Source organism: Camponotus floridanus, unplaced genomic scaffold (assembly GCF_003227725.1).
Source record: "Camponotus floridanus strain SB8 unplaced genomic scaffold, Cflo_v7.5 scaffold37, whole genome shotgun sequence".
Classification (NCBI taxonomy): domain Eukaryota; kingdom Metazoa; phylum Arthropoda; class Insecta; order Hymenoptera; family Formicidae; genus Camponotus; species Camponotus floridanus.
This window is the reverse complement of record NW_020229514.1, coordinates 191,051-207,432: the sequence shown is the minus strand read 5'-3', so window position 1 is coordinate 207,432 and position 16,382 is coordinate 191,051. Positions and strand designations below refer to the sequence as shown.

General features: G+C 35.1%; 2 protein-coding genes across 2 annotated transcripts in view; one reads left to right on the top strand and one right to left on the bottom strand.

The window, feature by feature from the left end:
* Positions 1-14,248, bottom strand: part of LOC105258783 (inhibitory POU protein) — a 42,162-nt gene extending 27,914 nt beyond the window's left edge. The window contains exon 1 of the mRNA XM_011270291.3: positions 13,357-14,248. Coding sequence (XP_011268593.2) covers positions 13,357-13,518 — 162 coding nt within the window. The 5' untranslated portion in view covers positions 13,519-14,248. The remainder of the gene's footprint in view (positions 1-13,356) is intronic.
* LOC105258784 (beta-galactosidase) overlaps positions 1-16,382 on the top strand; it is a 111,962-nt gene that overhangs the window by 61,586 nt on the left and 33,994 nt on the right. Inside the window, exon 3 of the mRNA XM_011270292.3 lies at positions 5,845-5,927. The gene's annotated coding sequence lies outside the window, so the exon portion shown is untranslated. The remainder of the gene's footprint in view (positions 1-5,844; positions 5,928-16,382) is intronic.

Below are 16,382 nucleotides of genomic sequence, written 5' to 3'. Positions count from 1 at the left end.
GAAAACGCAAGTAATAGAAAAAACTGGTGAATAAAAATCTGTCAAATTGGAAATCTGTGATTGTATGCATTGTATGGTTAAAATGAGATAATTTTCGCAATACGTATCGATTGTGTGAAACAGCTATCAAACTTTCTCATGTATGACCCTGCTAACGATTCGTTTCATTTTAATGAACCAATAATTGTTTCTCACAATGGTATTGCGTTTTCGGTTATTCACTAGCTAGCAATCATTACTTTTGGCGAGAAGCAAATTGTACGAAATAATGTGGCGCAGAATGTGGAAAATTACTTGTCACGAATTTAGCAGCTATCATATACATCGATTAATTAGGTAATTATAATTATGAATGATACGGTAATATAACATGCCAAACATTTTGCGAATATGAGAAGGATTGACTCTGTTAAATTTTCAGTGACTTTATGAAAAAAATGTTAGGTGGTAATTTCCGTATTCTATATTAAAATAGAAATTAATTATATCTTTTTCGTAAAAGCGTGTTCGTTATTTTCTTCAATTTATTCTCTTTCAATAATATCGATAAAGTCTCATCAGCGAAATCGAATTTAATGTTTAGAATCAATTGTAGTGATCGAGGTCGTTGGGTAAATGGGGAACAATAACACAATGTATAATTTTGCAATGATACAAAATTAATAATTACTGTATGCAGTCATTAAAACTATGTACCGGCTATTCTCTCTCTCGATTGTATTAGTTCGGCAACTTCTAGCGCCTGTCGACAAAGAGTTATTCGTGCTTAATTTTATATCGCGAAATAGCTGCGTTCAAGTATCTTGCTATAAAAGAGAGAAAAATCAGATTCTAGTATATATGTATATCTTTCGTGTTATACATATATAGTTTCTCTGTACACACACATACGCATACACATTTGCTCATACACGTACACCGATATATATACGTACGAACAAGTTTATTTCGTTTGTAAAAATGCGAGCGGATCAACGAATGGTGATTCAGCGAATAATATGAGGCAGGCAGTGCACGAATCGGCTGCCAAAGCCGCTCCGGTTAGTTTGTTATTCAGGGAACGTCTTCGATTGCATGCTGCAAGACAGATCGATTGAATGTCCTCTTCAAAAATTGATTGTACGTTTTATATGATGTGCCGAGGCAATAGAGGTAACTTCGCATAGGGCATAAACTATACTACTCCGACGACGATATATCAGATCCGGGTGAAATGATACGATGAACGTTCAGTCATTATTCCCGAAAGGAGCAGGAGGAAGGAAAAACAGATTGACTTCAAAGAACGCAGTATGCTTTTTGTTTAACTCTCATCAAAATAGAAACGAAAGTCGAAAGAATATTTTTATGCCGTTATGATTAATTCAGGTCAGTTGCGATTCCAAATTTGATACAATAGCGTTTAACTCTTGCTATTTTTCGATATTTTCACAATTGAAATGATAATCTAAATTCCTTTTACAATTTCTCTGGAGGAAAAGACGAAGTTACAGTAATAGTCTTTCCTCATTCTATCGCTGAATTTATCGTAACGTATTATAATTTTAATATATCGAGATTTTCGTAGATGTTTCTACTCTAAAATAAACGTGTATCAGGAACACGTGCGAACGCGGCTATAAAAGATAAGCAATTCTGCGGTGTGTGCGTTTGAAACACGGCGCGGCGGTGTACGTGACTGAATTCTTAAACGGACGAATTGCGAAGTTCGGATAGAGTTGAGATGGGGAATGGGGTCCGTGTTTGTACCGCGCCGTTACGCGATCATCTCACCCACGGATCGAACGGCATCCGGTTCACGTACATGTCCCATCCCTTAAACCATGTACGACACGACACACGCGGGTCACACGTGCAATGTTCCTTGGATCAGGACACTGTCCCCGACACCGTTTTACAGCGTGTTAAGCGCAGTCGAGACCGTGCACGCGTTCGTCCGCTTACAACAATACCCGCTATAAATATCCGCGATAAATTATAACGGATGTTCAATTTTTTATACGTCGTATCGAATATTCGAGCGAAAAAAATATGTAAATTAATGTACGACTTTTGAATTTTAAAATTCTCGTTTCTAGAATCTCTCTTCGGAAGGACTTGGCGCGCGCTCATCGCGCGTTCATCTTTAGAGATCTAATCGCGACGAGGGGACCAGGGCTACCCCGGGTAAATTTAGTACTCGTTAAGTTTCGCCCCTTCGGTATATTGTGTTTGTATTATAGATACACGCGCGCGTCTACACACATACACAAAACCACGTTTAATCACGAAAGAAAGAGACGGAAGAGAAGGAAAGAGGGGGAGAAAGCTTGCAGGAAGGAAGGAAGGAAGGAAGGAAGGGTATGTAGAAGGGAGGAGAAACCCACGGAGGGTGCCCCGATAAGTATTATTGTAATTATACACTTAGGTTTATTTCCTGCGAACGCGCACTCATAGGGGTTGATGGCATTATATACCACGGCACCCTAATAAAAATAATAAGAGCGTTAAACCGCGGAGAAAGAGAAAGAGAGAGAGAGAATGGTATGAGAATAATGTTCACCTTTCTGTGCGGCCAACCGCAAAATCCTCCTAATACATGTTGTACAAGTTGTACAGTCCTTATTTATAGAGAAAAACAAATATATTCTTACCTAATTTCTCGCGAAAAAAATAAACACGATAATCAATTCTTCTTTAAAAGAAATTGACTTTACATTGCTAAAAAAAATCCATGGATGACATTTGCATCGATAATCGGAAATGTCGTGAAAAGTGATTTATATCTTTTCTAATAATATTGTACATGTATATATATATATACTTCTATCGTGAAAATTAAATTAAATTTAATTATCTTCTATGACACACACACATTAAAAAATCTTTCTTACTTAATTAATCACTTTGAGTATTTTTATTAAGACATACATTTCTAGTTCTTAAAAAATCGAGATGCGATCAAGCAATAAGTATTGTATCACGTTTGTGAATAATCTTCATAAAGTAGGGAATGCGATAAAAACCGATGCAGCAGAGAACTTTGAGAGACAAGGCGGAAGTGTCGTTCGTCTATCTAACCATCCATGTTTCTCACTGATATATAGAGAGCAAGAAGACCCTCGTGATGTCCAGAACTCGTGGTTTACGCGTCCGTACACATGTGTAGGTTTATTTATAGATGGAAGGCAAGGTCTCTACATAGATTTACATGTGTCAAAGCTTGGCGTGGCGTAAGAACACATCGCAGATCCTTTTCGAGCTGCATTGCGAGATTTTGTGCGACACCAGGCTTGGCGAATATAGGGAGAACTTGGAAATGAAACTGCGTTTTGCGCGAAGGTGCGCATATTGTCTTGTTTGAAGCGACAAATAATATGTAATGATTTGATCACTTTTGGTTATAATATATTAAAATAAGAAAAATAATTAAAATGCAGATTTATGTGATAATTTGATATCAATTTGAGATTAAAAATATCTTTAGAAATATGTTTAAAAAACTATTGATAACTATCAATAATTTTTAGAATAGATATTTTCAAAAACAGATTTTATTTATATTTATTTTTTTCTTTTAAGAAGAAAGAGGGATTTGTTAGATAAAAATTATTTTATAATTAATTGACGATTTTTAAAATCTCTTTTAGTCTATTTTTAATCTTTTTTAGTCTTATTTAATTTGTGCTAATGATACAGACGAATAAGAAAATGAGAGCTTGGCCAGGTGCGATTGTAAACAGTTATAAAAATATGTTAAAATGGAAATTTGCAAACGTACTCTTTCCAAGAAATAAATTTGAGACTAGCTTCCTTTTATCTTCCTTTAGCTTTTCTGCGAAAATCGCACTTTCGAAAAGTGTCTCGTCCATAGTGGCCCGCCATAATTTTCAATTGCGCAAATTAACATTTTCGTTCTGCGCGTCTCCGTGAAGCACAATAAATAAGGGGGCCAAGTGAGTAGTAAATATAAATCAGGAGTGATTGGATGTAACCGGGGGTGTTATGTGTCCCTAGTGTCCCGTGTGTGGGATCGTCCGCGGGTCTTCTACGACCAAGAGAGATGGAGAGAGAAAGATACACATATCCGGCAAACGTAGGTGAAACGATCGTGAAATGATGAACTATCTTCGTATAGCGATGGATCTAAGCTGTTATCTATTTCATATCTTCTTCGAACAATTTTAATACATACTTAATCAATCATTTACTATAAAAATCTGTAACAAGTCTAGACAAATGTTTTAGTAATGAAAATAATCCATCGATTGAACCAATAATTCTTCGGATATCACCTAATATCATTTTCTACTCTGGATTGAATATTAAGTTATATTATATTTTAGTTAGAATTGATTTAGTTTATCAATTATTAGAAAGATCATTATTCAAAATTTATTAGAAACTAATCTTTATTTTACAAAGGATGAATTTTCTGCAACTTATATTAAAACTAGAAATCTTTACACACACATAAATTGTTTCAATCACTGGTTGATCGTATCGTTTGCTGCGGATGCTGAACAAATTCTAGAAAATAATTTTTATTATAAGTATTGCATATATATATTTTTTAAATTAAATTGATTTCTTTGTTTAAAATCGCTATATGTATAATATGTAATAGACAATCGCGTGTTACTTTAATCTTCGAGCAATCAGATTTATATTTTCGTACAGTTTCACGACGATTGATATCCGCGAATGCATCGACTCCATCGCTACTCTTATCCACCTACTTTACCTTTACTATTACAGACGACGTACTCGCTCGGCGTCGACGTGTCTCGATACTTCGAAGTATTCCGTAAAAGTACGAGCAATGCACTTCAGCAGAGTCGTTTCTCACGCTGCCGCTCCCTATCATTTTAATTTCTTCCCTATTTATATCCGTCACTAAGAATTTAACCCTTTATTATCTAAAATAAACCTTTATTATCCAAGAACTGAGTGCTGCTGGAATTCATAACGAGGCTAATATATTTCGATTTTATTCTAGCGAAATGATTAAATTATTTAGAAAAAAAATTGTATAAAAAATAAGTAGAATTTTACTAGCTTTTTTTTACTTCGAATAAGATTTTCACTCAATTGAGTTTCTTTCTTTATGAAAATGTAATTAAATTATATCTTTTTTGTAACTTTTTAATATTTAGTACAAAATATTGCATGTATTTAAATAACCGTGTCTTGGATTAAAAATTTCTGTTTAAGCAAAATTTAAAAGTATTTTATTATATTTATTTTTGTCTCTACAGCTATATATAATTTGCGAAAATATATTTTTATTTTCAAATGTGTATATAATAGAGGGAAACATCACCCCATTAACATCTCAACACTTTCGCTCGGGGAAAAATATAAACCAAAGTTTGGCGATCTATTTTAAAATAGCCCTGCATATTAACGATCTACTCGTTTATATCTGTCCTTATATCAAGCGAGTCAGTTTGGTTTTTCGGTAGGCCGTCGTATGACACGAATATTCCAGCCGCGCGAATATATCGAGTAATCTCTTTCGAACGCACACGCGCTTCGCTTTTTTTTCCTCCTCGCCCCGTACACAGGTGTGTGCTCGTGGAGAGACACAGGTGTAGGCCGGATATCGATTATGTAATCTTGCGGCCGTGTGCGGGGAGCCGTGGCACGTATACGCCGTAATGCACGGAGAGCGTCCCTTCACCCCCGGATAGAGGTTGGCAGAGGAGAAGGGGGAGAGGGGAACCGGCGAGCCACCCCCGCGCGCATAAAATAGTTCAAGCCCGCCCCGTGAAGCACTTGTGACGTTAATTGTCGCCTTACTACCGCCGCGTCGCGCACGAACAATCCCTTGTCACGACGCTACATACATATGTCGTTTTTCAGATTTTGATGAGAGCGACGACGGTGTGGCGCGATCGTGTGGCTCATTAGCTATCAAGATTTCTTCAGGAAAGTCGCCGATATGGGTGAGTATCATATGCGATTTGTAAAAAGATATTAAACTCTTCGTCTTCTCGACTAGTTCATGTTCATGAAACACGCGTCAAATGAGATGTGGAATATTTCATAAATGCTCGCTTTCAATACTTTCATGTTGATATTTTTTCTAAAGGAAAGTATGGAGGAAAACTGTATGTGTAAAAAGTTAAATTTTATCGAAAAGGAACAATATGATATTATAAATTGCACTGATATTAGAATCTTGAAGATATCAAGTTAATGCGTTGATTAAAGATATAAATTTGGAGATTCAAAGACATACATATACATAATTTGAAATTAAATTCTCGAAGTTGACATTTCTTAGTATTAATAAAAGATGCATCACATAAGATTAAAATTGAAAATTAAGTCACTACTATCCGACAATCTTGCCATGCGTAGATATGCTGTTCTCCGGTAGGAAAAGAGCTTTTACTTTCAACGGTTAATGAGTAATGAGTAATGACACGCGCGCCGAATATAGAGGACTAATCGATAATCGCTACTAGCCGTGGCTCTTTGCGCGATATTTATCGCTCGTTTTTACCGTACAATTTTTAGGAGAAATTGGTTACAGTTGTTGGTTTGATTATGCAAAGCACATATCTCTTTAACATTTTTACTTAAAATAAAATATAAAACTCTTTCTCTATATAAATAATTAAGAAAGTATAATAGTTAGAGTTATAGTTAAATAATAACACATAAGAAATAATGCATGTATTTTAATTATTTTATTTTCTTCGTAAAAAATATTAAATATATTATAAGATTAAATACTATATTAGTCCCAATAGTTTTAATAATTTAAAATATTCAACTTTTTGGATATTTTAATACATATTATTTTTTTATGCGAATGTAGAAAACATTGGTTTGTAGAAAATTATTCTTCTACAACTTTTATATTCTTGATTAGTGTTATATTACCAATTGTTAAGCATCTAATTATTACCATAAATTATTATAATATCGAGATTGATAAATAATAAACAAAGTTATGACACCAATGTATCTATTTATTCGACAGTTTTTTTCTAGATAGATAACAATATCGATTGATAATATTAATAATGACATAACGTCGCTATTATTAATTTTGAATATTTTAGATATTAATATTTCCTATATTTTTTAAATAATATTATATTTTAATTAATATAGTAGAATATTATTTTAAATAATAACATTATGCACATGTATAATATTATATAATTGTTCGTGAAAGAAAGGAAAAAGAGAAGAAATAAAAAATATAGCAATAATAGGTTAGGTGGAGAAAGAATCTTGCATTTTTTAATTTATTGTTAATATCAATTAAATGAGGTTTTAGTTTTCTTCTCTGATAAAATAATTTTATTTAATTTTAATTTTATATTATCTTAAACTATAGTTAACTAGTTCATTTCAATTTCATCAAGTTAGCTCAACTTGTATTGCTCTTTAAAGTTAGTACGAACATGTTACATCTGATCAGCGTGAAATTTTATCGATAGAATCTAAATTAAAAAACTAAAAGAGCTTAATATATATTGAAATGAGACATTACAGTTGAATGCAAGAGACGATAAATATAAACAATCAATCATACAGCGAAGTCTTCAAAAATAGCTTCTGCAGGGAGGAATAAAATGTGAAATAAAATAAAATCTTCTCGATCATTTTGTTATCTTTTTACATACACGCGTACACACACATACGCACGCACGTACACATACATACAATGTTAAGAAAAATTGGGTCGTTACACAAAACGAACATCGCTCATTTGCCATCCGCGACATGGTTGGATAATGAATAATTCGTATGCAGCATCCGAATGTTTGATATCAAAGCATTCGACTGCACTGCGGCAAGAGACGAAAATTAAAAGATTAATGATGTGTAAAAAAAAACGAGTCGCTGCGTTTTATTAAGCCGCGTTAATATGCCACCCGGCTATAAAAAGGTCGTCGAAACCAGAAAACGTGCAAAGTAAACGTCCAACGAAGCATGAATAATTACCATCAAGCCGATGAATACGTAATGCGGTCCTGTATTAATTATCATAGATAATTAACACCGTAGGTGAAAGCCACGCCTGATGCTCATAGACAATTAATAGCGATAGACAATTAACGACCGACCTTCATCGATACGTTCTTTTGACCACGAGTGCTCGCGCTTGCGCGACATCGAAATATATGCCCCCGAATAAGTACACCCGAATATGATCAGTAATCACCCATCGATCGACAATACTGTCTCGTTGAACACGCGAATCGCTTCTGCATAGGCTAAGGATATTTGCAGACAAATATCGCGATTTCCTTCCTTTAAATTTTATAATATATCAATCGTTTATATAGAGCATCTTATTACGTTGAGTTGCATGAAGTTTTGCAACTTCATATTTCCTTCCGAAATCCATTGTTTTGCATCGATGTTCAAGTAGGATGTTAATATAATTGTGAAGTGATACGTTTGCATTTTTTCTAAACACACATATTCTAATTTTTCATCGGTTCTAAATGAAAATGAGCGTTGTGACGAGAATTATATAAGAATACTCCGTAAAATATATTTTATATATATTTTTGAAATCGATAAATTAAGTAACCGGCGATTTTCTAATGCATGTTATTTAAAAACGCAGATTATTATTAATAGCATCGGCATTTTCCTCTTTCGTCGTTCGGCTAAATGTAGCGATGAAGAAACGCGCCCTAAAAATGTTCCATCTGTGGGTGTTTCCGGCTTGGAATTACATTTGGCATTAATCGTATGTAGAATCTGTAGAATCGTATGTAGAATCCGGAGAAAAAAAGGCGATAAAGCATTAGAATGAGAGCGGGAAGGGAGGGCGAGGGAAGGAGGAGGAGGAGGAAGAGGAAGGGAAAAGGACACGGGATGACACGGTATAAAAGTACGTCTCTCGCGCGCGCGTTATCGGGAGAGAACTAAAGAGAAAAATCAAAGGAGAAGAGAGGGGCCGATTACATCGGATTCGCGTTACCGGGCGTAACAGTACGGCTGTAATCTCATCTAGGCACTCAGCTCGTAGCGACGGTTTTTATCCTATTACGTCACATGAATAAACTAAAGACTGCGGAGCCCGCGCGCGCGATGTGTAGCCCGGGGAGAACGCATCGCGCCGTCGGGGTGGGACTCGCTTCGGATCGTTCGATATGGTTTGGTTTCCGACCTCACGATAGTCGGAATAGTCTGCCGAGGGATCGGAAAAGCGAAGGACAAGACAAGTGAGAGAGGGAGACGAGACGCAGGAACATACAGAGAAGAACGCTGGCTCAACCGTGATTGATTCCGTTTAGATACCTGCTACTTTTATGAGCTTTATGATTACCGTAAAATGCGACGAGTAGAATCGAACGAGATTACTATAAATCCTTATGTGTTTCGAGTTCTTCTTTCTCTTCTTCATTTAATTATCGTCGTGAGAAAATAGCCAACACTAGTTCATCGCGTAATTGAACCCATATTAATTTTCTATGCATCTACCAATTTTTTAAGTTCAAATTATGTGAAATTTGTATGTCAAGTTTTATAGAAAGATTATTAGGATTTTAATTCTTGCGAATAATAATTTCAAGACTGATTAAAATTCAACTGTCAAAATTCTTGCATCTTGCAACGTTGAAGATTTGAAAATTGCGATATTTGTATAAAACCGTGCATGCATAGAAAGAGCTGATAAGCGTTAATAAAGTTTGCAACGCACAAGTAACAGGTCACTAAGACTTTGCAATCAAAGAGACAACGAATAAAATCGAGATAAATCTGATTCTAAGTTGGAATAAATCTCGTAAAGTATTTACTTCTAGCTTCATTTTTATATAAGCTTTGCTTCTTCTACGATTGTGCGGATTATTAAAAACGTGACGAATGGCTTTCACGTTTCTATCCTGTTAAATTCATGAAGACTAACAGCGTAAGGTAAAGTTGGCCGCGTATTCACAACTGAGTGAGTAAAGTCGTTGTGGGGTTGTAAGGCATTAAAATAATCGATATTCGCTTCAGATCTTAGACTTTACCTGATTTAATCGGCATTATTATAATATCAATTTTTTCACATCTTTCAGATATATATAATATGTTCTTATAGAGAAAGATTAAGAGAAAGAGAGAGAGAAACTTTTTCTCGCACTAGTATGTTCAATCCGCACTTTTTAACTTGTTAGATTTCGGAGCAACACAACTGTCACATACATTACATATATTATATATTCGCATTAATATATTCGCTTAACGATGTTTTGTTTGACCTTAATAGAAAAACGGCTCGATACGATAGCGATAACAATATTCTAAATGTGGCGTTTCGCTGAACGGTGGAATATGATTTAAATGAAACCTTGAGACGTTTAATTTTAAACTGCATTGCGAATCGAAAGTTATTTTTATTGAGCTCTTCACGCCGGACAAATTCTATCGCCATGGATATTTCCTCGACCAATTTCACTTTTGCATCGACCGTTTCTGCGACAGCTCGATAATGCAATTTACTGCGATCAGATCGCCACGATTGATTGTCATGCTCACAATTGTATTTGGCATAAATAATAGTTTAAATTCAATTATGACATTTAATTCTTCGATTAGTCAAATTCGAGACAAACTCATTAGAAAAGAATTGACATAATTTTCTGATGAGTTCATCTGTATCAGAATCAAAATTACATGGATAAATGTTCGTTTTATAAGTTGAAAAACTATTCGCATATGTAATATCATTAGTTTTCTTTTTAATTTAATTTTACCTTAATTTATTATAATTAACCATGATATATTGAACCAATTATCATTATATTACATTATCTCCATAAATATATATTTATATTTATAAAAATGTATTAATTTTTAAAAATTTTCTAAATCACTTATCAATACAAACATCATTATTATTTTTTTAGCAGTATGAATATCTTAAAACATATACTTTATTTTTTAAGCCTTTTGGTGAAAAAATCGTATTAAAAAAATTGTATTAATTCAATCAAAATATTTATTTATATATATGATTTTTTAATTAAATTTTCATTTTCAATTCAACGATTTTTAAATAATCAAATGCTGAATTATCATTTTTAGGCGGACATATGTTAATATTTTATGATAAAAATAAAATATATATTTAATAAAAACATTATTCTCTTTAATAGTCTAATTTCCCTGTAATAGTCATATTTCACAATAAGAGTATGTAAAATGTTATATTTTTGTCAGTCAATAATACAGATGATTTTCGTTCAAAATGGTTGAATAAATTGCTTGGATTGATCTCTTTTATATTTTGTATTGAAATAGGAACTTTTATTGTGGCTATTTTTATGATTTTGTATTATACATCATTGCATTTGTTTTAACAACATCAATGATATGATGATGAAGCTACAGCAAATTATTAAAGAAAGTAATAGCAACCTTGAAATGGGCATAATCATTTTCTCTTATTTCTACAAATCTATATTTACGAAGATGTATAAAAATTGTCTACTGTTGAATGTTTACGGTAACAATACTATTAATATATTGAGAATGAAATACAGTTATAATTTATATGTACTTTTACATATTTTACAATAAACATTAATATTATATGATAGGATTTTTTTAACAAATGTTTTAAGACACGATATGTAATTTTTAACGAATTTATTTCATCGCTTCTAAATTTAAAATATGTATAAAATGAATAAAAGTGATATATCTTTAGGAACATTTATTTTTCGTCAACTAAATGCAATGTAACAATTCTGAAAAAAACGATTCCGGACTTCTCGAAAAAAGTGATGATTTATAAATATAAACGTAACTTGGAAGAAATATTGATCTTTTCATAAATAAAGAAACATGGGTTCATACATGTATTCTTGATATTTCTCACATACTCGCACACAGTTATATTTATAGATATATTCGCTTTAAAATTGGGTGTCTACATGTCGCCTGTAAGTACGAGAAATATGAGCATGCCGACGCGGTCAAGTGTCGGGCAATGAAAACGAATGAAGAGAAACTTCAACGACATCCCTTGCCACCTTACGTCGCTCCTTAAAAAGTTCCACGGTGTCGTATTCTTGCGTTTATCCAACCCGCCGTTTCAATCGTATTTTAAACGATCGCAAAGATACAAAATTGTCCATTTCCCATGCAATAATGCACGCAATATTGCATAAGGCAAATAATAATAACGAGTAAATAGAAATGTATCGCGTAGATAATATCTTGAGCGAATTAAAATTAAAACGTACATTACTATATTCTAAAACAATGTCAAATACAGAAGGATTTTCCGATTTGATAATACAACATTAATTAAAATATATGATAATACAAAATTAATTAAAATTCATTATAACTTTTTATTATATTAATGAATAATTTCCTTTGAAATTTTCCTTTAAATTTTTTATAAAGAGATTTAAATATGTCTTTTTTTATTTTATTTTATTTTATTTTATATTATTGATCTTTAGTATAATATATTTTTTAAAATATAGCTTTAAAAAAATATAAATTGAACCACATCTTTTCAATTAAAATATTAAGATTAAATATTATTATACGCTTGTAGAATAATTTAATAGTAACAGACTTCTTATTGTTCATTCAAGAACTTAAAGTTATCAAATAAATTATTATGTCTACCAATAAGATTAAGCTAGAATCTTTTTGCTAACAAATTTTGTTGCAATATCGTCAAAATTAATTTTGGAGCAACTAGCATTTGGAGCATTTTTTCTCAAATAAAATTTTGATCTGATTAATCGTTTTGTTTTTAAAAATAAAAGATGTAATTCATAAATTAAATCAGCTAACAATAAGTTTCATAATTTGTTTCTATCTTGAAATATTAAACATTAGATATTAAAATGAGCATAAAAGATATTATGCAATTATTGAGCCATTTAAAATTGAAAGCTTAAAGAAAAATATTCAATATATAAAACTAAATAAATAAATAAATAAATTTATTTATTTATTTTTATATTGTTTATTATTTTACTTATTACTTATATTATTCAGAGTTCTACAATACGATAATTATATTATATTACTACACATTTCGATGTTCTGGAATATTTTATTTCAACATCAGTTAAATAATCTATGCAAAATTCAACCGTTCAAAAAATAAATTAAAAATTTATACTTAACGAGATGCATTTATTTATTTGTTATGTCTACGAAGAATTTTACGATTTATATAATGAGAAAAAAATCATATTCTAGCATTGGGCACCTGTTATAATTCACTCATTATCGCGATTTTAAGTCGCGCGAGCTCTCGCAATCTGAGATAGATTGCGAAAAGTGTGTCGCAAAATATTTTTACGACCGCTCTATATCGAGCGGGCTATCGAGGCGGTGCGATTCGACGAAATTGTAGGAAACCGGTAATTTTTCACTCACCGTAGGGTTCGGCATACATCGTCTCGGTGGCGGCGGCATCGGATCCGGCGCGGCGCGATAAGGTGGCGGCGAGTATCTCCCCGAGGGAAAGCATCCCGGGGCGGTGATGGGTGCCCCGTGGAGTCCCTTGCTTCCCATCATCTTGTCCGGCGAGTACATCATCTTGCGTGCCGCCTTAGCCTACCCTAGGCCTCTTCCGCGTTTTCCGGCCTCCTCCTGGCTTCCGGAATCGGGCGGCACTCTCAGACGAGACGTAGGTGATACCGGCAGCGACGGCTGCGCCTCTCGGTTCCAAGATGCATTCGCATCTGTGTTACCTTGATGTCGAAGTAATTCAAAGTACGTTCACGTTCACCGAGCCGAGCGGAGCCGACACCACGTCCAGTATTGCACAAGAGGATCCAGGCACTCACCTAGTCGAGATCTATCAGTATATAAGCGTGGATGCGACGGACCCCAGAGACCCGCGGTCCCGCATCTCGATCGTCAGTTTGAGCGTCGCTTCCACGCGTAATCACAGTCAACAAAAATCGCGCGCACCCCGTCGTGTCGACGATAACCGATAATCACGATCTCTCCGAGCACTTTTTTTTCTCTCTTCTTTCTGCAAAAAAATTGTAAAATCGATCCCACGCTCTACTTCGGATTCACTTCACTTCGGGTTTCACCAGGGTGTCCCGTTAAGGATGGAGGCTCGAGAAAACGAAACGATCCACCGAGCGACGAAGTCACCAGATTCTTCGTGTCCCGCGAAGCACTCGGGAATTAACTCGGTGCGACACTGGCTTTCGAAGGGAAAAAGGGAAGAGAGAGAGAGAGAGGTATACCGGCTCACACTGTCATACACAGGGGGGTTGAAGTACGCGCGGGGGTACAGTACGCGGACTCTTGTCCCGAAGCTCTGCACTTTTTGGCGCTGACTGGCCGGCGAGGAGCGCCTCGCGGATGAACTCTTCCAGGGGGATGGCAGGAGTGCTGCTGTCCGTCCGGGGGTGCAGGTGGGGGATGCAGCGGGGAGGATCGGCGGTCCTGACGCGATGCGGCGCAGCGTGGCGCTTGCCCACACGACGGGACGGTTCGCTCCTCGTTTTCGCGAGGGGGTGAATTCGTCGCGGCGGGGGTGAGTTAGCCAGCGGAACGGAGAGTCCCGGTGAACGGGGGCGGAGCCACGCGGTTACGCTTGCGCCCCTAATCTCATGCACGTCGGCCATCTTTGCCGTTGCTTTCAGGGGTTGCTCGCATGGGTGTCGCTAACCGCGACCACCCGTTTGTCCATCCTTCCCCGTGTGCGTATGCTCGTGTCGGCGTGTGCATGTGTGTGTGTGTGCGTGTACATCTCGACATCCCTTCACCCTTCCACGTCTACGTTTTGCCCGCCGCCGCCACTCGCGCTCGATCCTCTTTACACCCTCTCTCTATATTTCTAGTTGAGCCAGGTCTATCCTTCTCCCTCCCTCCCTCTCTCTATCTTTTACATCTTGCCTGTCTTCCCGCCCGTACATCTCTGTAACCTCTTCCGGCGCGTCTTTCTCCTCCATGGCGAATATCAGCTCTATTTTACTCGTGCTCTCGGTCATACGCAAACGTCATAAGTCGCGTTATCGTTATATCTCGACGATGTATAAATATCTGCGCGTGCCTATTGTAATCTTTATCGTCGGGATAATAAATCCCTTCTTTCTCTTTCTTTTTTTCTCTTCGTTGCATTTCCTTCGCATTTACTACGTACGTATTACTACGAATATTTTAGAGTAGGTGCGTTTTTTTTTATCTCATCTCGCTTGATCTACTTCTCCACCGCTTGCTGCACATCTTTCCACATCGGAAAATTGTCATTCAGAGCGAAATTCATCTCCGCGTAGGTCTCTCCGTCGCGCGTGTCGGTGGAAAAACGGATGACGCTCCTTTTTTCCATCTCATGCATGATGCATTGCACTTTCGTTGACCCAAGCAAAACACGCTGTCATAATGATCTTGCCATTGATTTATTAATAAAATAAAAATTTCTCTCTTGTCTTTCTCCCGATTCTTCCGAACTTTATACTATTCTTTCTTTTCTTCCGATAAACTTTATACAAGACGCACTTAAATCTGACGTTATTGTCACTCCAAAATGGACAATAGGCGAACTTATTTCGTTCCAATCATAAAAATCGCGTAATATAAAGTCTAGTCTAAGTTCTCATGGCGAAATTTTGACGGATGAAACAACTGAAAGCCATTAAGCCGTGTTGTTATAACATTTACATTGTTAAAAAATAAAAAAATTGATCGAAATTCTTTATAGACGTAGCGCGCGCAGGCACATATTCATTTCCTACGTTAAATGTTCACGAGGGCGTGCCGATTGCAGAAATTGCACATCGCGAAATTTATTTTACATGTTCATCACGAGAGAGAAACTTTGAAATATAACTAAAAAATTCATTAATCCGTATTAATATAATATATTTATATATTGTTTTATCAAATTAATTAAAATATTCTTAATATGCCAATGGCAAGGGCAGTGACACATGTCCAATTCTCACGTTAAACGCTTATCTGTCCGCGTAATTCCACATAATATAACATCGGATGCAATTTTCATTTGAAATATATAAATTTTAAAACTCAGGCAGAGAGTTATGCGCACATACGTTTATAACGCCGATTACCGGGCTGTAAATATGGATTAATGTTTTTTGAACTTTATTTGAATTAAATTTATTCATCTCATTTTATAATTTATTTTATAAGTATAGAATTCGTTTTAGCAAATGTGAAAATTATGGGCGCTTGATAAATTTTTATCTAATATTAAAAATATATAATATAAATAAAAGATTGCCGTTGAAACTTTTAATTTTATGCTACATTCGCATGATGATAAAGTGGGACTAAAGAAAATACGCGCGACGACGTATAAGGTATGAATTATGTTAAAAATAGGTATCTCTTCTCATATGCAATTGGCATTATAATTATATACTTCGTTCAATTCGTTCCGTCCCTTGAAATATTCAAGTCACGCAAAAGCATTACGC